This window comes from Bombina bombina, chromosome 12 (assembly GCF_027579735.1).
Source record: "Bombina bombina isolate aBomBom1 chromosome 12, aBomBom1.pri, whole genome shotgun sequence".
Lineage (NCBI taxonomy): Eukaryota > Metazoa > Chordata > Amphibia > Anura > Bombinatoridae > Bombina > Bombina bombina.
The window spans coordinates 59,072,111-59,090,428 of NC_069510.1; the positions used below are offsets into that span (position 1 = coordinate 59,072,111).

Genomic DNA, 18,318 nt, shown 5'->3' on the forward strand with positions numbered 1-18,318 from the left:
TGTGAGTTCCAGAAGCCCGGCCAGCCTAGGAGGGTTTTCCTGGTCATACACCAGCTCTCCACAAAACAAGCAAACAAAAGCTTCCAGAGATTGTGGTTGCTCTGAGGAGCCCAAAACCACTGAGAAACAGGGGTGAGGTTGTAGGGGGGGGTTGGGGGTAGCCTTAGCTGTCTGGTATCTGTGACAGAAACCTAACTTTTTTTTTATTTTGTCAATCAGAAAGAACAGACCATTTTAAAAAAGTTTCTAATTGACTTCTATCAAATTTTGTTTCATTCCCTTGATAGTCTGTGTTGAACAGATACCTAGGTAGCATCTGAGTGCTGTCATCTAGTGCTATTCCAAATGGATAACATTTTTGTAAATTGCTGCCATATAGTGCTTTTCAACAAAAAATACCAAGAGAGCTAAGAAAATTTGAAAATTGAAGTAAATTAGAAAGTTGTTTAAAATAGCATGCTCTGTCTGAATCATGAAAGAACAATGTTGGGTTAGTTTCCTATAGGTTGTCATGTCTATTGGTTGTGTAAGTAGTCCGTATATGATTGTTTAGCCTTCTCTCCTTGCTATAATTCTATTCACTCTTTCTTACTGTATCTTATTCACTGTGCCCTCCTCTCTCCCCTAGAACCCAGACTGGCACGGATACCATGAGGACCCTGTGGTGGACGTGTGGAACATGAGACTTGTGTTTTTCTTTGGTGTGTCGCTGTGTATAGTGTTGGGCTCAGTGTTTGTGTATTACCAACCAGACCATGGGTACGTATCCCCCTCCCCTCCCTGCACTCTAAATACAATAAAATGTGTTTGTGGCCTGGAATATTCCCTCAGCTTTCATTTAGCGATCACTTAGTCATCTCTGAGGTTTACAATATTACTGCCATAACTCTCTGCCTGACAGCAACTTCCACATCATCCAGTCTGCTCCCCCCGCCAGCCTGACAGGAATGAGCTCAGCCATGACGGGGGTCGAGAGTAGATTTGGAGCAACCCCCCATGGACCAAGGTGGCTATAAATAGGCACTAATTGCTTGTGCTGGAGCCGGTGTGTGTGGCAGATGCAGGGTATGTGCTGTCACTTGTGGAGGTCCAGTCCTGCTCTGCCAGTAATTAGTGTGATTAGAGCAGGTGAAACCCTTGTGCTCACCCCCCTGCGGGAGACGTCTAACTAGACAAATCAATTATTTATCTGCTATTCTAACTGAAAGCTCAGGCTTGTGCCCATCCCCCTTGTATTCTATATCTGTGCTGCTCTAACACATCGTGTGCCACCTGTGCCACCTCATTGTCACAACCTTACTACTTCCCGCTGTCACCTCCTTGTGCTGACAATAACACTGTGTCTCATCAATAAGTGACAGCAACTGCCAGTGCCACCCCTCCTAGTGCCCAGATCCACTTGATCCTATTCTAAACTGGCAGTGCCCCTCTCTTGTCTTCTGGGGGGGGGGAGTGCCCAAACTCTGTAAAACCAGTAACTATTCTCAGAATGACCTATTGGGGAATGTTATAAATATTTCAGAAAAATAAGTGCAGGGCTGGATGGCAGACAGTACTGTGCCTCAGATGGGAGGAGAGGGAGCTGTTAATACTTTTATTGAACGTCATCAGCAGCCAGAAATAGAGACCGTAAACGTGTAGTCTGTGCAACTCACTGGCATCAGATTGGCACATTGTAGCAGAGCTGCTGATCACTGGCATCAGATTGGCACCTTGTAGGGCGGAGCTGCTGATTACTGGCATGAGATTGGCACTTTGTAGGGGAGCTGATCACTGGCATGAGATTGGCACTTTGTAGGGGAGCTGATGACTGGAGTGAGATTGGCACCTTGTGGGGGGGGGGGGTGCTGATTACTGGCCCATGGGGCTGCGCTATGATTTTCACTCATCTATATTCTTTACCTCATTGATCTCCCCCTCTACCTTCTATTGTCCCCCTTTCACCTCAGTCCTACTCCTGTCCTGTACTTACCTTTCTGCACCTTCCCCGCAGGATGAGGCAGTGGGCTCGCCGGGAAGCAGAGAGAAGACTAAAAGAACGAGAAGCCTTGGGCTTGGCACCTATTGATGTGAATTACTATGACCCAGAGAAGCTGGTGTTGCCCCCTGCAGAGGACTGAGTGACTTATCTAATAAAGTGCAAGACTGTGTGCTGTGTGTTCTGTTTCTGGCGTTGGATGGGTTAAAGCTTTGTCTGCGCCAGGAGGATTTTACATTAAATCTGTTGGTGAAACAGCTCAGAGTCCTGTAATCCTTGGGTGGCGGGGCGGGGGGGCAGGGAGAGGGCAACAACAACACCTTAGCAACATCCACCCTCCCCTCCTGTCTGAATACAGCTCCATAAAGCAGTGAGTTGCTTTCTACTTCGCAGCCCCCAGATCGGAGCTCTATCCCTCTCTTACTCACAGGTAGCCGTACCTGGCCTTAACCTTTGCCCCCTGTACCTCCATTGTGTAGAGAGGAGGGGGAGCTGCTGAGATCATCACATTCCCAAGGACGAACGAACCACCACTGATGGGGTTGCCATGGTAACACCTAACCACCTAGCTTTAACCTCTTCCCTGCTAGATGCTGTGATTGCCAGTACTTAGTATCATTAACCCCTTATTTGCAAACCACTCTCTATCCCTAACCCTTTCTAGACAGAGCCCTATGCAGCTTCCCTTACCTAGCAGAGCGTTGTACAGTAAAATACACCCCATACCCGAGCCTTGCACAATAACTAAACACGAGACGCTGAAAACCACACTTAATATTTACAGCATTTAGTTTTACCACAGTGCCGTACCGCACCCTCATATCTCCTTGTTAAACCATAAACTCCTTATATCAGAGCCCTGCACAGCATCCAGCAATTACTCAGTGCCCTGTAGTTTATCTATATCCGGCTTTGTGCAGCTATCCAGTACAGCGCTGTGCTCATCTAAGTGACCCTCCGTGTGCACCTTTTACCTCCCTCTCTAGCGTAATACTGAACGCCCCATCATTGGCATTTGCAGTTATTTCACTATCTGGCTGCCCTGTGCCCTCATCGCGCCTTAACCTCTTCTGTCCGTGGCTCCTGCAGGTTCTGCACAACTTCCCATAACCCTGTATAGCGCCCCCTATAGCCCCTTACTACAGCCCGGAATACATTATACATAGGCTTACCATAATTTTTAGAGGTGAAACAGGGACTACCTGGTGCGGTGCCAGTGGGGGTGTGGTCAGGGGCATGGTCAAGGGGGCATGGCAATTAACGGTCCTTTTAAACTAGTAGCTTTTATGTGTGTAATGTTTCGTGGATACTCTTCCTCAGTCAAAGAACAAGTGAATCACACAGTTTAAATAGACAGTAACACCACCTCCTAGTGAAAAAGACACCATTATATTGTCATGGCAACCCATACACAACATGAGTAAATAAATCATTTATCTAAATCTCAGATTCTAAATAATGCCAAACATCAAGCATAATTATCAATTTCATAAAATAGTGAAAAGCGTATACATCCTGAGCAGGAGCGAGCTACATTGAGTGTAATGGCGCAATCGGGCCGGGCTGTGACAAGACAGCTGCCCAGATGCGCTTAGACCAAAAGCCAGACCCGCTCACTAGAGCACTGAGCGGCGCTCTGAAACATTCTTTTTTTTAATAAAATATGCCTGCAATACTTTAAAGTATAAAGTTAGCACTAAGATAATGTAATATAATTCTACACTATGTGCAGAATTATATTACATTATTTTTTAGGTTTACTGCCCCTTTAATATCTGCAGTGTAATATGTGTTTTATGTGTCTAATTAAGGAAAAGAACTGGATACTGATAAGGCATAAATACAACATTGAATGAAATAATTAAAAAAAGAAACACGTACCTGCTATAGCTGTTTAAGAGGCTACTCTATACCATAATGCAGGAAGATTACAGCCAAAATGTTATTCTGCATGAAGTAAAGCAAGATCAATGCCAAAAAATCCTGCCTGTCTGTACTTCCTGGTAATACTCATATGATACCCCTAAAGGTGTATTACCGGCAATGTCACCAGGGGTCAGGGGGTGTTAAATTCTTAGAAAAATAAACCAAGTAGTACTACAAAATTAAAAAACCCTACGCTGCTCACTCAGCCTGTATTACTAAATGTAAACTTCGAAGGACACAGACTCTAAGCTAAGCAGAGCTGTACGTAACAAAGTACCAGCATCCAACTATGCTGGAGAGCCACAGTCCAGTCATTTTAAATGTGTCCGGGTTTCAGGCGGTCTGAAGCCCGGACACATGATTTGAAACCCGGAAGTGGTAACCCTACTGGGACAGAATGAACAACTGGGTGGGACACTGGGACAGCGCCTCCAAACAGGGACAATCCCAGTAAAAGTGGGACTTCTGGTAAGCCTAATTATACAGCATCTCCCATAGCAGAGATTAGCGCAACATCCCATAACCCTGATCCTCTCACAAAGTCACAACAGCTGCTCCTATAAGGAGAGAAATGCACTTCCGGCGTATCACGTGTTAGTGAATCTCACTAGGCGCTGGTATTGTACAGTTGTATTAAACTAAGGTAAAATAAACACCTATTGTTTAACCAAGCTATAGTTCTCCCTAATCCCCAGCCCTATGTGCTTCCTTGTTTGCAGGGCCCTGCGGAACATGTTAGAAAGTTTTCAGGAAGGGGAGGATAAGATGCCTCGGGTACAATATTCTCAGTGACAATAATAAGTACAGCAGCACATCATTTAATAAAGGCCCTTTGCTTTATGGTAGACACACACCTACCCCTGTTTTAAATCCTACTTCTCTGTGTGACACCTCTGATTTATGTTATGTCATTGTCACCCCAAAGTCATCGTATAGATCCAGCAGGAGCCAGGCGCTGCCCTTCATTGCTATTAGGATAAACTGTGCGTCAATAACCTTTTAACATCAACGTGAATACAATCGATAAAAGCTCCAGTGACTCTCAGCCCCAAGTGACATAAACTGGGATGCCACAAAGCACATCTCCAGCAACTTACACGACACTGGGTAGCACGGATGTAAACTGTGTGTTGTCCCCATGAATGGTTTCTGGCCTATCTGTATATGTAGGCGAGTTCTAAATCATTTCTACTACACGATCTCTATGTAGTGGCACTTAACCTCTGTCAAACAAGATTCCTGCACATCCTTGTCAGAAAACTGTATCCTTTAACCCCAAAGCTTCAAGAAAACAATATCTCCTACAGGACCCCTCATTGACTCTTCCACAAGATTCCTGCCGAGTATCCCTTATCCTCTCTCCTACAGGATCCCTGCACAGTAGCCCTCATTCTTTTTCCTAGAAGATCCCTGCACGGTATCCTTCACTCTCTCTCCTACAAGATCCCTGCACGGTATCCCTCACTCTCCTACAAGATCCCTGCACAGTATCACTCTCTCTCCTACAAGATCCCTGCACAGTATCCCTCACTCTCCTACAAGATCCCTGCACGGTGTCCTTCACTCTCCTACAAGATCCCTGCACGGTATCCCTCACTCTCCTACAAGATCCCTGCACGGTATCCCTCACTCTCCTACAAGATCCCTGCACTGTATCCCTCACTCTCCTACAAGGTCCCTGAACGGTAATTCCTCACTCCTACAAGATCCCTGCACATCATCTCTCCTACAAGATCCCTGCACATCATCTCTCCTACAAGATCCCTGCACATCATCTCTCTCTCTTTTTTTTTTTTCTCTTTTTTTTTTTTCTCTTTTTTTTTTCTCTTTTTTTTTTTCTCCTTTTTTTTTTCTCTCCTTTTTTCTCTCTCTCTTCCTCTCCCCTTACATGATTTCTGCATATCTCTTAAAGGGTCATGATACCCTGATGATACCCTGCAGCATAGCTGTAAAAAGCTGACTAGAAAATATCACATGAACATCTCTGTAAAAAACAAGATATTTTACCTCAAAATGTACTAGGTATTCAAACCCCATTGCAAAGGACTTTAAGCAGCAAATCAGTATGTCTGTCCCGGGACAGGCAAGAGAGTGAGCTTCATGCACACTCATATTATTTCCCTATTCAGTGTAAGGAAGTTTAATAAGAAATCTCATGAGAGTTAAGTCAAATCTCATGAGATCACAGTAAAAGAGTTCATGACCTCAGCACTGCTGATGCTGATTGGCTGCAGTTCATTTTTTTTTTTTACCTGCTGCTGGACAGCAGCTGAAGTATAACTGTTTACACAGCACTTACTCTGGTGAGCTGAGGTAATTGTGAGATAAAATCTTCCTTTTTTACATAGAGATGCTCAGGTGATATTTCCCTGTCAGCTTTTTACAGTTATACTGCATCAGTTTCAAGTGATTTTGCATATGAGTATTGTGTCCCTTTAATTCCTCTCCTACAAGACCCATGCACAGCAAACTTTAATTCCTCTCCTACACGATCCCTACAGGGTATCACTTAACCCACTACCTAGAAGATTTCTACTCAATATCACTTAACCCTACCCCTACAAGATCCCTATCAATTTAACCCTTCTACAAGATCCCTGCACAGCATACTGTAGCAACCATCATTTGAGATTTAAAGGGACAGTCTACACCAGAATTTTTATTGTTTAAAAATATAGATAATCCCTTTATTACCCATTCCCTAGTTTTGCATAACCAACACAGTTATATAAATACACTTTTTACCTCTCTGATTACCTTGTATCTATGCCTCTGCAAACTGCCCCCTTATTTCAGTTCTTTTCACAGATATACATTATAGCCAATCAGAGCTGGCTATCTGGAACTCCACTTGCGTGAGCACAGTTATCTATATGACACACATGAACTAACACACTCTAGTGGTGAAAAACTGTCAAAATGCCCTGAGAGAAGAGGCAGCCTCTAAGGTTTTAGAAATTAGCATATGAACCTCCTAGGTTTAGCTTTCAACTAGGAATGCCAAAAGAACAAACAAAATTGGTGATAAAAGTAAATTGGAAAATGGTTTAAAATTACATTCTCTATCTGAATCATGAAAGTTTATTTTGGACTAGACTGTCTCTTTAAGCACTGTATCCTTTATCCTCTCTATTACAAGATCCCTACACGGTATTACTTAAAGGGATACTAAATCCAATTTTTTTCTTTCAAGATTCATATAGAGCATGCAATTTTAAGCAACTTTCTAATTTACTCCTATCAAATTTTCTTCGTTCTTTTGCTATCTTTATTTTAAAAGCAGTAATTTAAAGTATGGCAGACATCCCATTTTAGATTCAGCACCCTGGATAGTGTTTGCTTATTAGTGAATACAATTAGCAAGCATAACCCAGGTTCTCAACCAAAAATGGTCTGGCTCCTAAGCTTTATTTTCCTGCTTTTTAAATAAAGATAGCGAAGAAAAATTGATAATAGGAGTGAATTAGAAAGTTGCTTAACCCCTTAATGACCAACGACGTGCAGGGTACGTCCTCCAAAAAATGTCCTTAACGACCAAGGACGTACCCTGCACGTCGTTGGTCTTTGAAAGCAGTGGAAGCGATCCTGATCACTTCCAGCTGCTTTCATGTTATTGCAGTGATGCCTCGATATAGAGGCATCCTGCAATAACTTTTTTAAGCAGTCCGATGCAGAGAGAGCCACTCTGTGGCCCTCTCTGCATCGGCTATGATCGTTGGTGGGTGGGAGCGTGTCCAGGGAGGCCATCAGTAGAGGAGGGGGGCGGGATCGCGTGTGCGCGCGCGTGCACGGGAGCGTGTGTGCGCGTGCACGTGTGAAACTGCCAAAAAAATAAATTGAAGTGGAAGAGGCACAAGGTGGGACTCAGTGGGAGAGAGGGTGGGAATAAAAAATATAAATGATCTGGGAGAGGGTGGGGGGTTGGGTGTTAAGGGGGGTAAGCTACACTACAGAAAATCTTAAAATAAACTTTTGATTTCAAACTGGGTACTGGCAGACAGCTGCCAGTACCCACAATGGTGCACAATAAGGCAGAGGAGGGGGGTAGAGAGCTGTTTGGGGGGGATCAGGGAGGTTGGGGCTAAAGGGGGGGGGTCCTACACAGCAGAATTATTTTATTTTTTTAAACAAAAAAAAACAAAACTTTTATTTTAGTACTGGCAGACTTTCTGCCAGTACTTAAGATGGCGGGGACAATTGTGGGGTGGGGGAGGGAAGACAGCTGTTTGGGAGGGATCAGGGGGTGTGATGTGTCAGGTGGGAGGCTGATCTCTACACTAAAGCTAAAATTAACCCTGCAAGCTCCTTATAAGCTACCTAATTAACCCCTTCACTGCTAGCCATAATACACGTGTGATGCGCAGCAGCATTTAGCGGCCTTCTAATTACCAAAAAGCAACGCCAAAGTCATATATGTCTTCTATTTCTGAACAAAGGGGATCCTAGAGAAGCATTTACAACCATGTGTGCCATAATTGCACAAGCTGTTAGTAAATAATTTCAGTGAGAAACATAAAATTGTGAAAAATGTAGCGTTTTTTTTCAATTTGATCGCATTTGGCGGTGAAATGGTGGCATGAAATATACCAAAATGTGCCTAGATCAATACTTGGGGTTGTCTACTGCACTACACTAAAGCTAAAATTAACCCTACAAGCTCCCTACATGCTCCCTAACTAACCCCTTCACTGCTGGGCATAATACACGTGTGGTGCACAGTGGCATTCAGCGGCCTTCTAATTACCAAAAAGCAACGCCAAAGCCATATATGTCTGCTATTTCTGAACAAAGGGGATCCCAGAGAAGCATTTACAACCATTTATGCCATAATTGCACAAGTTGTTTGTAAATAATTTCAGTGAGAAACCTAAAGTTTGTGAAAAAATTTGTGAAAAAGTGAACGATTTTTTTTATTTGATGGCATTTGGCGGTGAAATGGTGGCATCAAATATACCAAAATGGGCCTAGATCAATACTTTGGGATGTCTTCTAAAAAAAAATATATACATGTCAAGGGATATTCAGGGATTCCTGAAAGATATCAGTGTCCCAATGTAACTAGCGCTAATTTTGAAAAAAAGTGGTTTGGAAATAGCAAAGTGCTACTTGTATTTATTGCCCTATAACTTGCAAAAAAAGCAAAGAACATGTAAAAATTGGGTATTTCTAAACTCTGGACAAAATTTAGAAACTATTTAGCATGGGAGTTTTTTGGTGGTTGTAGATGTGTAACAGATTTTGGGGATCAATGTTAGAAAAAGTGTGTTTTTTCCATTTTTTTCCTCATATTTTATAATTTTTTTATAGTAAATTATAAGATATGATGAAAATAATGGTATCTTTAGAAAGTCCATTTAATGGCGAGAAAAACGATATATAATATGTGTGGGTACAGTAAATAAGTAAGAGGAAAATTACAGCTAAACACAAACACTGCAAAAATGTAAAAATAGCCTTGGTCCCAAACGGACAGAAAATGGAAAAGTGCTGTGGTCATTAAGGGGTTAAAATTGCATGGTCTATCTGAATCATTAAAGAAAAAAGAAAAATAGGTTTAGTGTCCCTTTAACCCCCTCCCCTACAAGATCCCTATATAGTACTACTTATGCCATTTCCTACAAGATACTTGCACATCATCCATAACCCTCTCCTACAAAATCACAGCACAGCATCCTTTAACCCATCTCCTACAAGTAAGGTTTTCACAGTCCTTAACCCCCCTTGCTACAAGAACCCTGCATATAATCATTCAGTCTGACGCCTACAAGATCCCTCTCCTACAAGACCCCTAGACAGAATCATTTAACCCTCACACACAAGATCCTACACAGTATTAATTGTCATCTATTCTACAAATATACCGAACCTCATCATTTAATCTCCATCCTACAAGATCCCTGCGCAGTATCAATTAACCCATCAGATACTTACACAGCATTATTAACCCGTCTACTACAAGATCCCTGCACATTCCTTAACCACTTCCCTACAAGATCGCCGCATAGCATCCTTCAGTCCCTCGCCTACAAGATCCCTACATACCATCACTTAACCCCTCGCCTACAAGATCCCTACATACCATCACTTAACCCCTCGCCTACAAGATCCCTACATACCATCACTTAACCCCTCGCCTACAAGATCCCTACATACCATCACTTAACCCCTCGCCTACAAGATCCCTACACAGAACCACTGAACGCCTCACCTACAAGATCTCTACACAAAATCACTTAACCCCTCATCTACACGATCCCTACACAGTATCACTTAACCCCTCGCCTACAAGATTATTATTATTCCATAAAATTCCTTAGCGCTGGATCCCTACACAGGATCACTTAACCCCTGTCCTAAAAGATCCCTACACAGTACTCGCCAACAAGATCCACGTGATCACCTCACCTGCTACAAGATTCCTACCCACTTAACCCCTTCCCTACAAGATCCCTACCTAGTACCAATATCCTGCACAGTATTCTTTATGCGCTCACTCACAGTCCGGCATCTTTCTCTACCTGATTCAAGTGTCCCACCACACTCCCGCAGCTGCTTGCTCTCTGCTGCCCTTCAGTGGCCGTGTGTGGTTAGTGCAGGCTCAGCACACGCATTCTCTCACACTCTCCTCCCTCACAGCTCATCTTTCTCCGCTTGTTATTTGGTTTCCCTCCCTTGCCCTCACTTTCCATTTTGTTCCTCTTGTGCTTCTCTTCTCTTTAGACTGTGTTCTCCTTGAACTCTCACTTTTATCTGTGTCTGTCTCTTACTGTCTGCCTGTCCTGTTTCTCTCCCTCTCACTTTTCCAGCAAGGTGTTGATCCCACCGTAGGATGCTGCGGGGCTGCGCTGCTTTCTTCTGCCCTGTCCCTCTCTGACCCTCTAATCTCGCACACACCTGCGCTCAGTTTTCTGGCTGTGCTAGCACTGGCTCCAGCAGTGACTCACCTGCCTCAGGTAGGTCAAACTATTACTGCCGGTGTTGGGGAGGGATATTGTGCTATTCTATGCAGTTTATTGTATGTAGGTTGGCTGTGTGATGCTCTGCAGGCGAGTCACATAGGGTGACTGACTACTATACAATAATCTGCACGTGTGTGGTGTAGGTACCAGTGTGCTACTCTCACATGTATGAAATAGGATGGAGAACTGGTCTGTAATACTATGCTGCTTTATTAAATACATTGCAGATCTATAATATAGGTTGTATGTGCTGTATACTGCAGGTATGTAATATAGGATGTATGTGCTGTATACTGCAGGTATATAATATAGGATGTACGTGCTGTATACTGCAGGTATATAATATAGGTTGTATGGGCTGTATACTGCAGGTATGTAATATAGGTTGTATGGGCTGTATACTGCAGGTATGTAATATAGGATGTATGTGCTGTATACTGCAGGTATGTAATATAGGATGTATGTGTTGTATACTGCAGGTATGTAATATAGGATGTATGTGTTGTATACTGCAGGTATGTAATATAGGATGTATGTGTTGTATACTGCAGGTATGTAATATAGGTTGTATGTGTTGTATACTGCAGGTATGTAATATAGGATGTATGTGTTGTATACTGCAGGTATGTAATATAGGATGTATGTGTTGTATACTGCAGGTATGTAATATAGGATGTATGTGTTGTATACTGCAGGTATGTAATATAGGATGTATGTGTTGTATACTGCAGGTATGTAATATAGGATGTATGTGCTGTATACTGCAGGTATGTAATATAGGATGTATGTGCTGTATACTGCAGGTATGTAATATAGGATGTATGTGCTGTATACTGCAGGTATGTAATATAGGATTATGTGTTGTATACTGCAGGTATGTAATATAGGATGTATGTGCTGTATACTGCAGGTATGTAATATAGGATGTATGGGCTGTATACTGCAGGTATGTAATATAGGATGTATGGGCTGTATACTGCAGGTATATAATATAGGACGCATGGGCTGTATACTGCAGGTATATAATATAGGATGTATGGGCTGTATACTGCAGGTATATAATATAGGATGTATGGGCTGTATACTGCAGGTATATAATATAGGATGTATGTGCTGTATACTGCAGGTATATAATATAGGATGTATGTGCTGTATACTGCAGGTATGTAATATAGGATGTATGTGCTGTATACTGCAGGTATGTAATATAGGATGTATGTGCTGTATACTGCAGGTATGTAATATAGGATGTATGTGCTGTATACTACAGGTATGTAATATAGGATATATGTGCTGTATACTGCAGGTATGTAATATAGGATGTATGTGCTGTATACTGCAGGTATGTAATATAGGATGTATGTGCTGTATACTGCAGGTATGTAATATAGAATAGCTGTATGATATAACATGGGTGTAAAGTATTCTTGATGTCTATAATATATGATGGCTGTATGATGCTTTTCATATAGGAGGAAAGTGTAATACTCTCCAGGTTTTTTATATGATGACCTTGTGACACCTAAAGGGTCTGAGATACATCATAAACGTGTAATAATCTGCAGATCTGTGGCATAGGATGGCTGTATAATATGCTGCTGTTCTGTGATATAGGCTGGCTGTGCAATACTCTGCAGATCTGTAATATAGGATGGCTGTGCATTACTCTAGAGGTCTGTACTTTAGAATGTGTGCTCTGTGATATAGAAAGTGCAATACTCTGCAGATCTGTAATATAGGATGGCTGTGCAATACTCTGCAGGTCTGTAATATAGAATGGCTGTGCAATACTCTGCAGATCTGTAATATAGGTTGGCTGTGCAATATTCTGCAGGTCTGTAAAATAGGCTGGCTGTTCAATACCCTGAAGCTCTGTAATATAGGATAACTGCAATACTCTGCATATCTGTAATATAGAAAGTGTAATACTCTGCAGATCTGTAATATAGAAAGTGCAATACTCTGCAGGTCTGTAATATAGGATGGCTGTGCAATACTCTGCAGATCTGTAATAGAAAGTGCAATACTCTGCAGATCTGTAATATAGAATGGCTGTGCAATACTCTGCAGCTCTGTAATATAGGATGGCTGTGCAATACTCTGCAGCTCTGTAATATAGGATGGCTGTGCAATACTCTGCAGCTCTGTAATATAGGATGGCTGTGCAATACTCTGCAGATCTGTAATATAGAATGGCTGTGCAATACTCTGCAGCTCTGTAATATAGAATGGTTGTATAATATGCTGCTGATCTGTAATATAGGATGGTTGTGCAATACTCTGCAAATCTCTAATATTGAAAGTGCAATACTCTGCAGATCTGTAATATAGGATGGCTGTGCAATACTCTCTAGATCTGTAATATAGAATGGCTGTGCAATACTCTGCAGCTCTGTAATATAGGATGGCTGTGCAATACTCTGCAGGTCTGTAATATAGAATGGTTGTATAATATGCTGCTGATCTGTAATATAGGATGGTTGTGCAATACTCTGCAGATCTGTAATATAGGATGGCTGTGCAATACTCTGTAGATCTGTAATATAGGATGGCTGTGCAATACTCTGTAGATCTGTAATATAGGATGACTGGGCAATACTCTGCAGGTCTGTAATATAGAATGGATGTATAATATGCTGCTGATCTGTAATATAGGATGGCTGTGCAATACTCTGCAGGTCTGTAATATAGAATGGCTGTGCAATACTCTGCAGATCTGTAATATAGGTTGGCTGTGCAATATTCTGCAGGTCTGTAAAATAGGCTGGCTGTTCAATACCCTGAAGCTCTGTAATATAGGATAACTGTGCAATACTCTGCATATCTGCTATATAGAAAGTGTAATACTCTGCAGATCTGTAATATAGAAAGTGCAATACTCTGCAGGTCTGTAATATAGGATGGCTGTGCAATACTCTGCAGATCTGTAATAGAAAGTGCAATACTCTGCAGATCCGTAATATAGAATGGCTGTGCAATACTCTGCAGCTCTGTAATATAGAATGGTTGTATAATATGCTGCTGATCTGTAATATAGGATGGCTGTGCAATACTCTGCAGATCTGTAATATAGAATGGTTGTATAATATGCTGCTGATCTGTAATATAGGATGGCTGTGCAATACTCTGCAGATCTGTAATTTAGAAAGTGCAATACTCTGCAGATCTGTAATATAGAAAGTGCAATACTCTGCAGAGCTGTAATATTGAAAGTGCAATACTCTGCAGATCTGTAAAATAGGATGGCTGTGCAATACTCTGCAGCTCTGTAATATAGGATGGCTGTGCAATACTCTGCAGATCTGTAATATAGAATGGTTGTATAATATGCTGCTGATCTGTAATATAGGATGGTTGTGCAATACTCTGCAGATCTGTAATATAGAAAGTGCAATACTCTGCAGATCTGTAATATAGGATGGCTGTGCAATACTCTGCAGATCTGTAATATAGGATGACTGGGCAATACTCTGCAGGTCTGTAATATAGAATGGTTGTATAATATGCTGCTGATCTGTAATATAGGATGGCTGTGCAATACTCTGCAGATCTGTAATATAGAAAGTGCAATACTCTGCAGATCTGTAATATAGGATGGCTGTGCAATACTCTGCAGGTCTGTAATATAGGATGGCTGTGCAATATTATGCAGGGCTGTAAAATAGGCTGGCTGTGCAATACTCTGCAGCTCTGTAATATAGAAAGTGCAATATTCTGCAGATCTGTTATAGGATATCTGTGTAATACTCTGCAGATCTGTTTATATAGGATAACTGTACAGATCTGTAATATAGAAAATGAAATACTCTGCAGGTCTGTAATATAGGATGGCTGTGCAATACTCTGCAGGTCTGTAATATAGGATGGCTGTGTAATACTCTGCAGGTCTGTAATATAGGCTGGCTGTGCAATACTCAGCAGATTTTTAATATAGGCTGGCTGTGCAATACTGTTTTAAATTACACACTCACTGTGAAGAAACATTTTCTGCATTAAATATGCAAAACATATTTCTTGGAATTTAAAAAATGTTTTCGTCCTGCATATGAATATCAAAATCCATTTTGTGATAGGACTATTTTTGTGAATCAACTTTCATATATAAAAACCATGAAAAATGTTAAAAGAATTCAAAATAAAGAAGAGGTTGTAGTTTTAGAATCAATAAAGAACAAGTATTGTCCTTATTACCATAATCTTCACTTCAAAGACACGATATGGAGAGGTTTATTTTTCTATTGATATTCTAATGTCAACTAAAATATACCTAAAGAATTTCTGCTACAGCTTTACTAAAAATGCTCAATATAACTGCCTTAATTTTTTCCATCTGTTGGTTATTAAAGGGACATGAAACACAACATTTTTCTTTCATGATTTAGGTAGAAAATACAATTTCAAACCACTTTCCAATTTATATCTATTATCAAATTTGCTTCCTTCTCTTGGTATCATTTGTTGAAGGAGCAGCCATGCTCTACTGGTTTCTAACTGAACACATGAGTGAGCCAATGACAATCGTTATATATATATGCAGCCAACAATCAGCAGCTAGAACCTAAGTTCTTTGCTGCTCCTGAGATTACCTGGATAAACCTTTCAGCAAAGGATAACAAGAGAAGGAAGTAAATTAAATAATAGAAGTAAATTGGAACGTTGTTTAAAATTGTATGTTCTGTCTCAATCATGAATGTCTAATTATGGCTTTACTGTCCCTTTTAACTGTTCAAACGTTTCCATCACCTGCATACTGTATACCTGTTAAAGGAACACTAAATGCAGTTTTTTATACATCAAACATTAAATGAACAGTGTCAAGTAAAATTGGTGTCCGCTTAATGTGTTTCCAATTACTTGTTATACTAGCTGCAGAGTATAAAACATTTGGGAGTGTTCATTTAGGTTTATTGTTGATATGAAATAGCAGTTTTGCAAAATAAAACTAACAACCCATTGAAATAAAGTGAGTGGAATAGTGGATCACCTTATCTTATATTCTCTCTATATACCATGACCTCCTTATATCTTATCTCTTTATAGACACAAAGCCCTTCATACATTATCTCTCTCTGTGTGTATATATACAGTATATATATATATATATTGAACATGAATATTTTAGAACCTATCTCTCCCACTCGTCATTGAGTGGCTGATTTTTCTATAGCCATTACTGCAGTATTTAATTTTTCAGTATAGGTGGTAGTTTCAACAGGTAGTAGACAAAATACATTTAAATAAGCTATTTGTAAACAATTTGATACACTCCAGCTAGTTAAATGGATAAATAGGTACGCATTAAAGTGGAGATCGTTTTACAGTATGTTGTCCCTTTAAGCACTGAATTGCAGATGTCTTCATACACAATAAAAGTTAACAGCATTTAAGTGATTTTAGACAAATGAAGAGTAATTCAGGGATACACTTGCTGGAAAAAGCTGATGGAATTCAAGTTCCTTTACTATGGGTAGTTAGGGACATATATAAATAATTGTTTGCTTTAATCTAAACAGTCACTGTGTAGCATGTTGCACGGTCTGTTATATCATCATACTTAAGTATGATTGAGGGACTCCTGCCTCTAAGAGAGTAGGAAAAGCACAATTTTCAGAGACTTTAAACGACAAAACAGGCAAAATAAATGTCTATTTCATATTCTTTAATAAAGATTTACATTTTTGAAGGATTACATTTTGAGTAGTGCACTTTACAGGTACACAAGTGTAGGTGCTGCGTGATTGTGCTTCAGTGAATTAGTGGCATTGTGCCTAACCAATCTACACTTTCCGGGGTCTAATGGGCCTCAAACAAATTGCCCTTCTTGTCTAGCAAATTCCTCTTTAGGTCAGTTTGTGGTAAATGATTTAAAATGCAAGATATTTACATGATATTGTTTACTAACACCCAGCCAAGACAGACAGATGGGCAGTTGATCAAATGCTGGAGCTATATGGTCCTTATAAATACATCTTATGGTCATTTTTATTTTTTATTCTTCTGAGAGAAGGGGCTCTATATGTATTAGGGATGGGGTATGATAGGGAGTCCCATATCTTAAAGGGACAGTCTAGGCAAAATCAAACTGTCATTATTCAGATAGGGCATGTAATTGCAAACATCTCCTCCATTTTTCGCTTAGGAAGGAGTTAATCGCTGCCGTACATATGGTTGGGAATAGAAAACGTTAATCACCCTTTGTGTGTTTCAAATAACTTTATAACTTCTTAGCTCTGAGTAATATATATGAGGCAAACATAGTGTGTTTGCAATGACGGTAGATTTATATGTGCTTTGAAAATCTTGATACGTAGATATGCCACAGCTGCCATCCTTTGTAACCCTTAGTATTTGAGTTGTTGATACAATATTGCCTATTGTTTGGTTATTAGAGGAGACCACCTTCTGCTGGATTTAGCCTATCATAGCTCTATACCATTAACTAGCAACTGTGCAGCACATACAAACAGCATTCAATGACACTTAGCGTGCACTACAGCAGCTGCTTCCCCTTGTATGAAAACCTCTAGCTAAGAATGTATAAGCTATAGATTCATACAGCTGGTTTTGTTTGGTGACAATTCACTACTTTCATTTATTAGCTGACACAAAGGGGCGATTTATCAAGCCCTTCGCCCCCATACGACTGGAGGTTTTCACAAGAGAACCTGCAGTTCATATTTTACAAGCAGACCACTGCTTCCCTAACCTTTCAACACCTCTTAGGTTCAAATTTCAATCTCCCTGGTCTCGTCCGACCAGTGAGATTTACGGCTCCTGCCCACTCGTGATTGGTTGTGTGCGTTTGAGATTACACGCAAGCGCAAAATATCGCTTGTGTGCAATACTGAATTCCGGCAGCGGAGTTCAGCCCGCCAGAGGCGAGCTGCGGCGGACAGGGGCGCGTATGTGCGCCCCTGTCTGCCGCAGCTTGATAAATCGACCCCAAAGACTATGCTGTACTTGGGTTTATTTTGTATCATGTCAGTTTTGCATTATTGGCCGTAGCTGACACACAGCAGGTAAAGTCCTATCTGCAAATATTGCACAGCTGGTAAGTGGTAGCAATGTGTTTCGGGTTGCTCACCAGTCATGTTGTAATTAGAAGCTGTTCTGCTTGGGGCGCGCAAAGCTGGACTTTAAAGGGACATGAAACCCAACATTTGTCTTTCATGATTCAGACAGAGAATATAGTTTAAAGGGACACTGTATTAAAAGAGGCATTGATTCAAGGGAGGAAAGCATAATTCTGTCATTATATAAAGCCCTGGTAAGACCTCACCTTGAGTTTGGAGTGCAGTTCTGGGGACCGATTGCTAAAAAAGATATTGCAGAACTAGAAAAAGTTCAGAGAAGGGCCACAAAGCTAATAAGGGTATTGGAGAAATTAACCTATGAGGAGAGGCTAGCCAAACTGGGTCTGTTCTCTTTAGAAAAAAGGCGCTTGAGAGGTGACAT

The 18,318-nt window shown here is 40.9% G+C and overlaps 2 protein-coding genes across 2 annotated transcripts in view; both read left to right on the plus strand.

Annotated features, from left to right (window-relative positions):
• The window catches only part of NDUFB11 (NADH:ubiquinone oxidoreductase subunit B11), a 76,534-nt gene extending 74,299 nt beyond the window's left edge, over positions 1–2,235 (plus strand). The window contains exons 2-3 of the mRNA XM_053695336.1: positions 629–759; positions 1,994–2,235. Of these exons, the coding sequence (XP_053551311.1) occupies positions 629–759; positions 1,994–2,120 (258 nt within the window). The 3' untranslated portion in view covers positions 2,121–2,235. The remainder of the gene's footprint in view (positions 1–628; positions 760–1,993) is intronic.
• An 8,400-nt stretch (positions 2,236–10,635) lies between these two features.
• Positions 10,636–18,318, plus strand: part of LOC128643216 (caM kinase-like vesicle-associated protein) — a 401,315-nt gene continuing 393,632 nt past the window's right edge. Inside the window, exon 1 of the mRNA XM_053696201.1 lies at positions 10,636–10,857. The gene's annotated coding sequence lies outside the window, so the exon portion shown is untranslated. The remainder of the gene's footprint in view (positions 10,858–18,318) is intronic.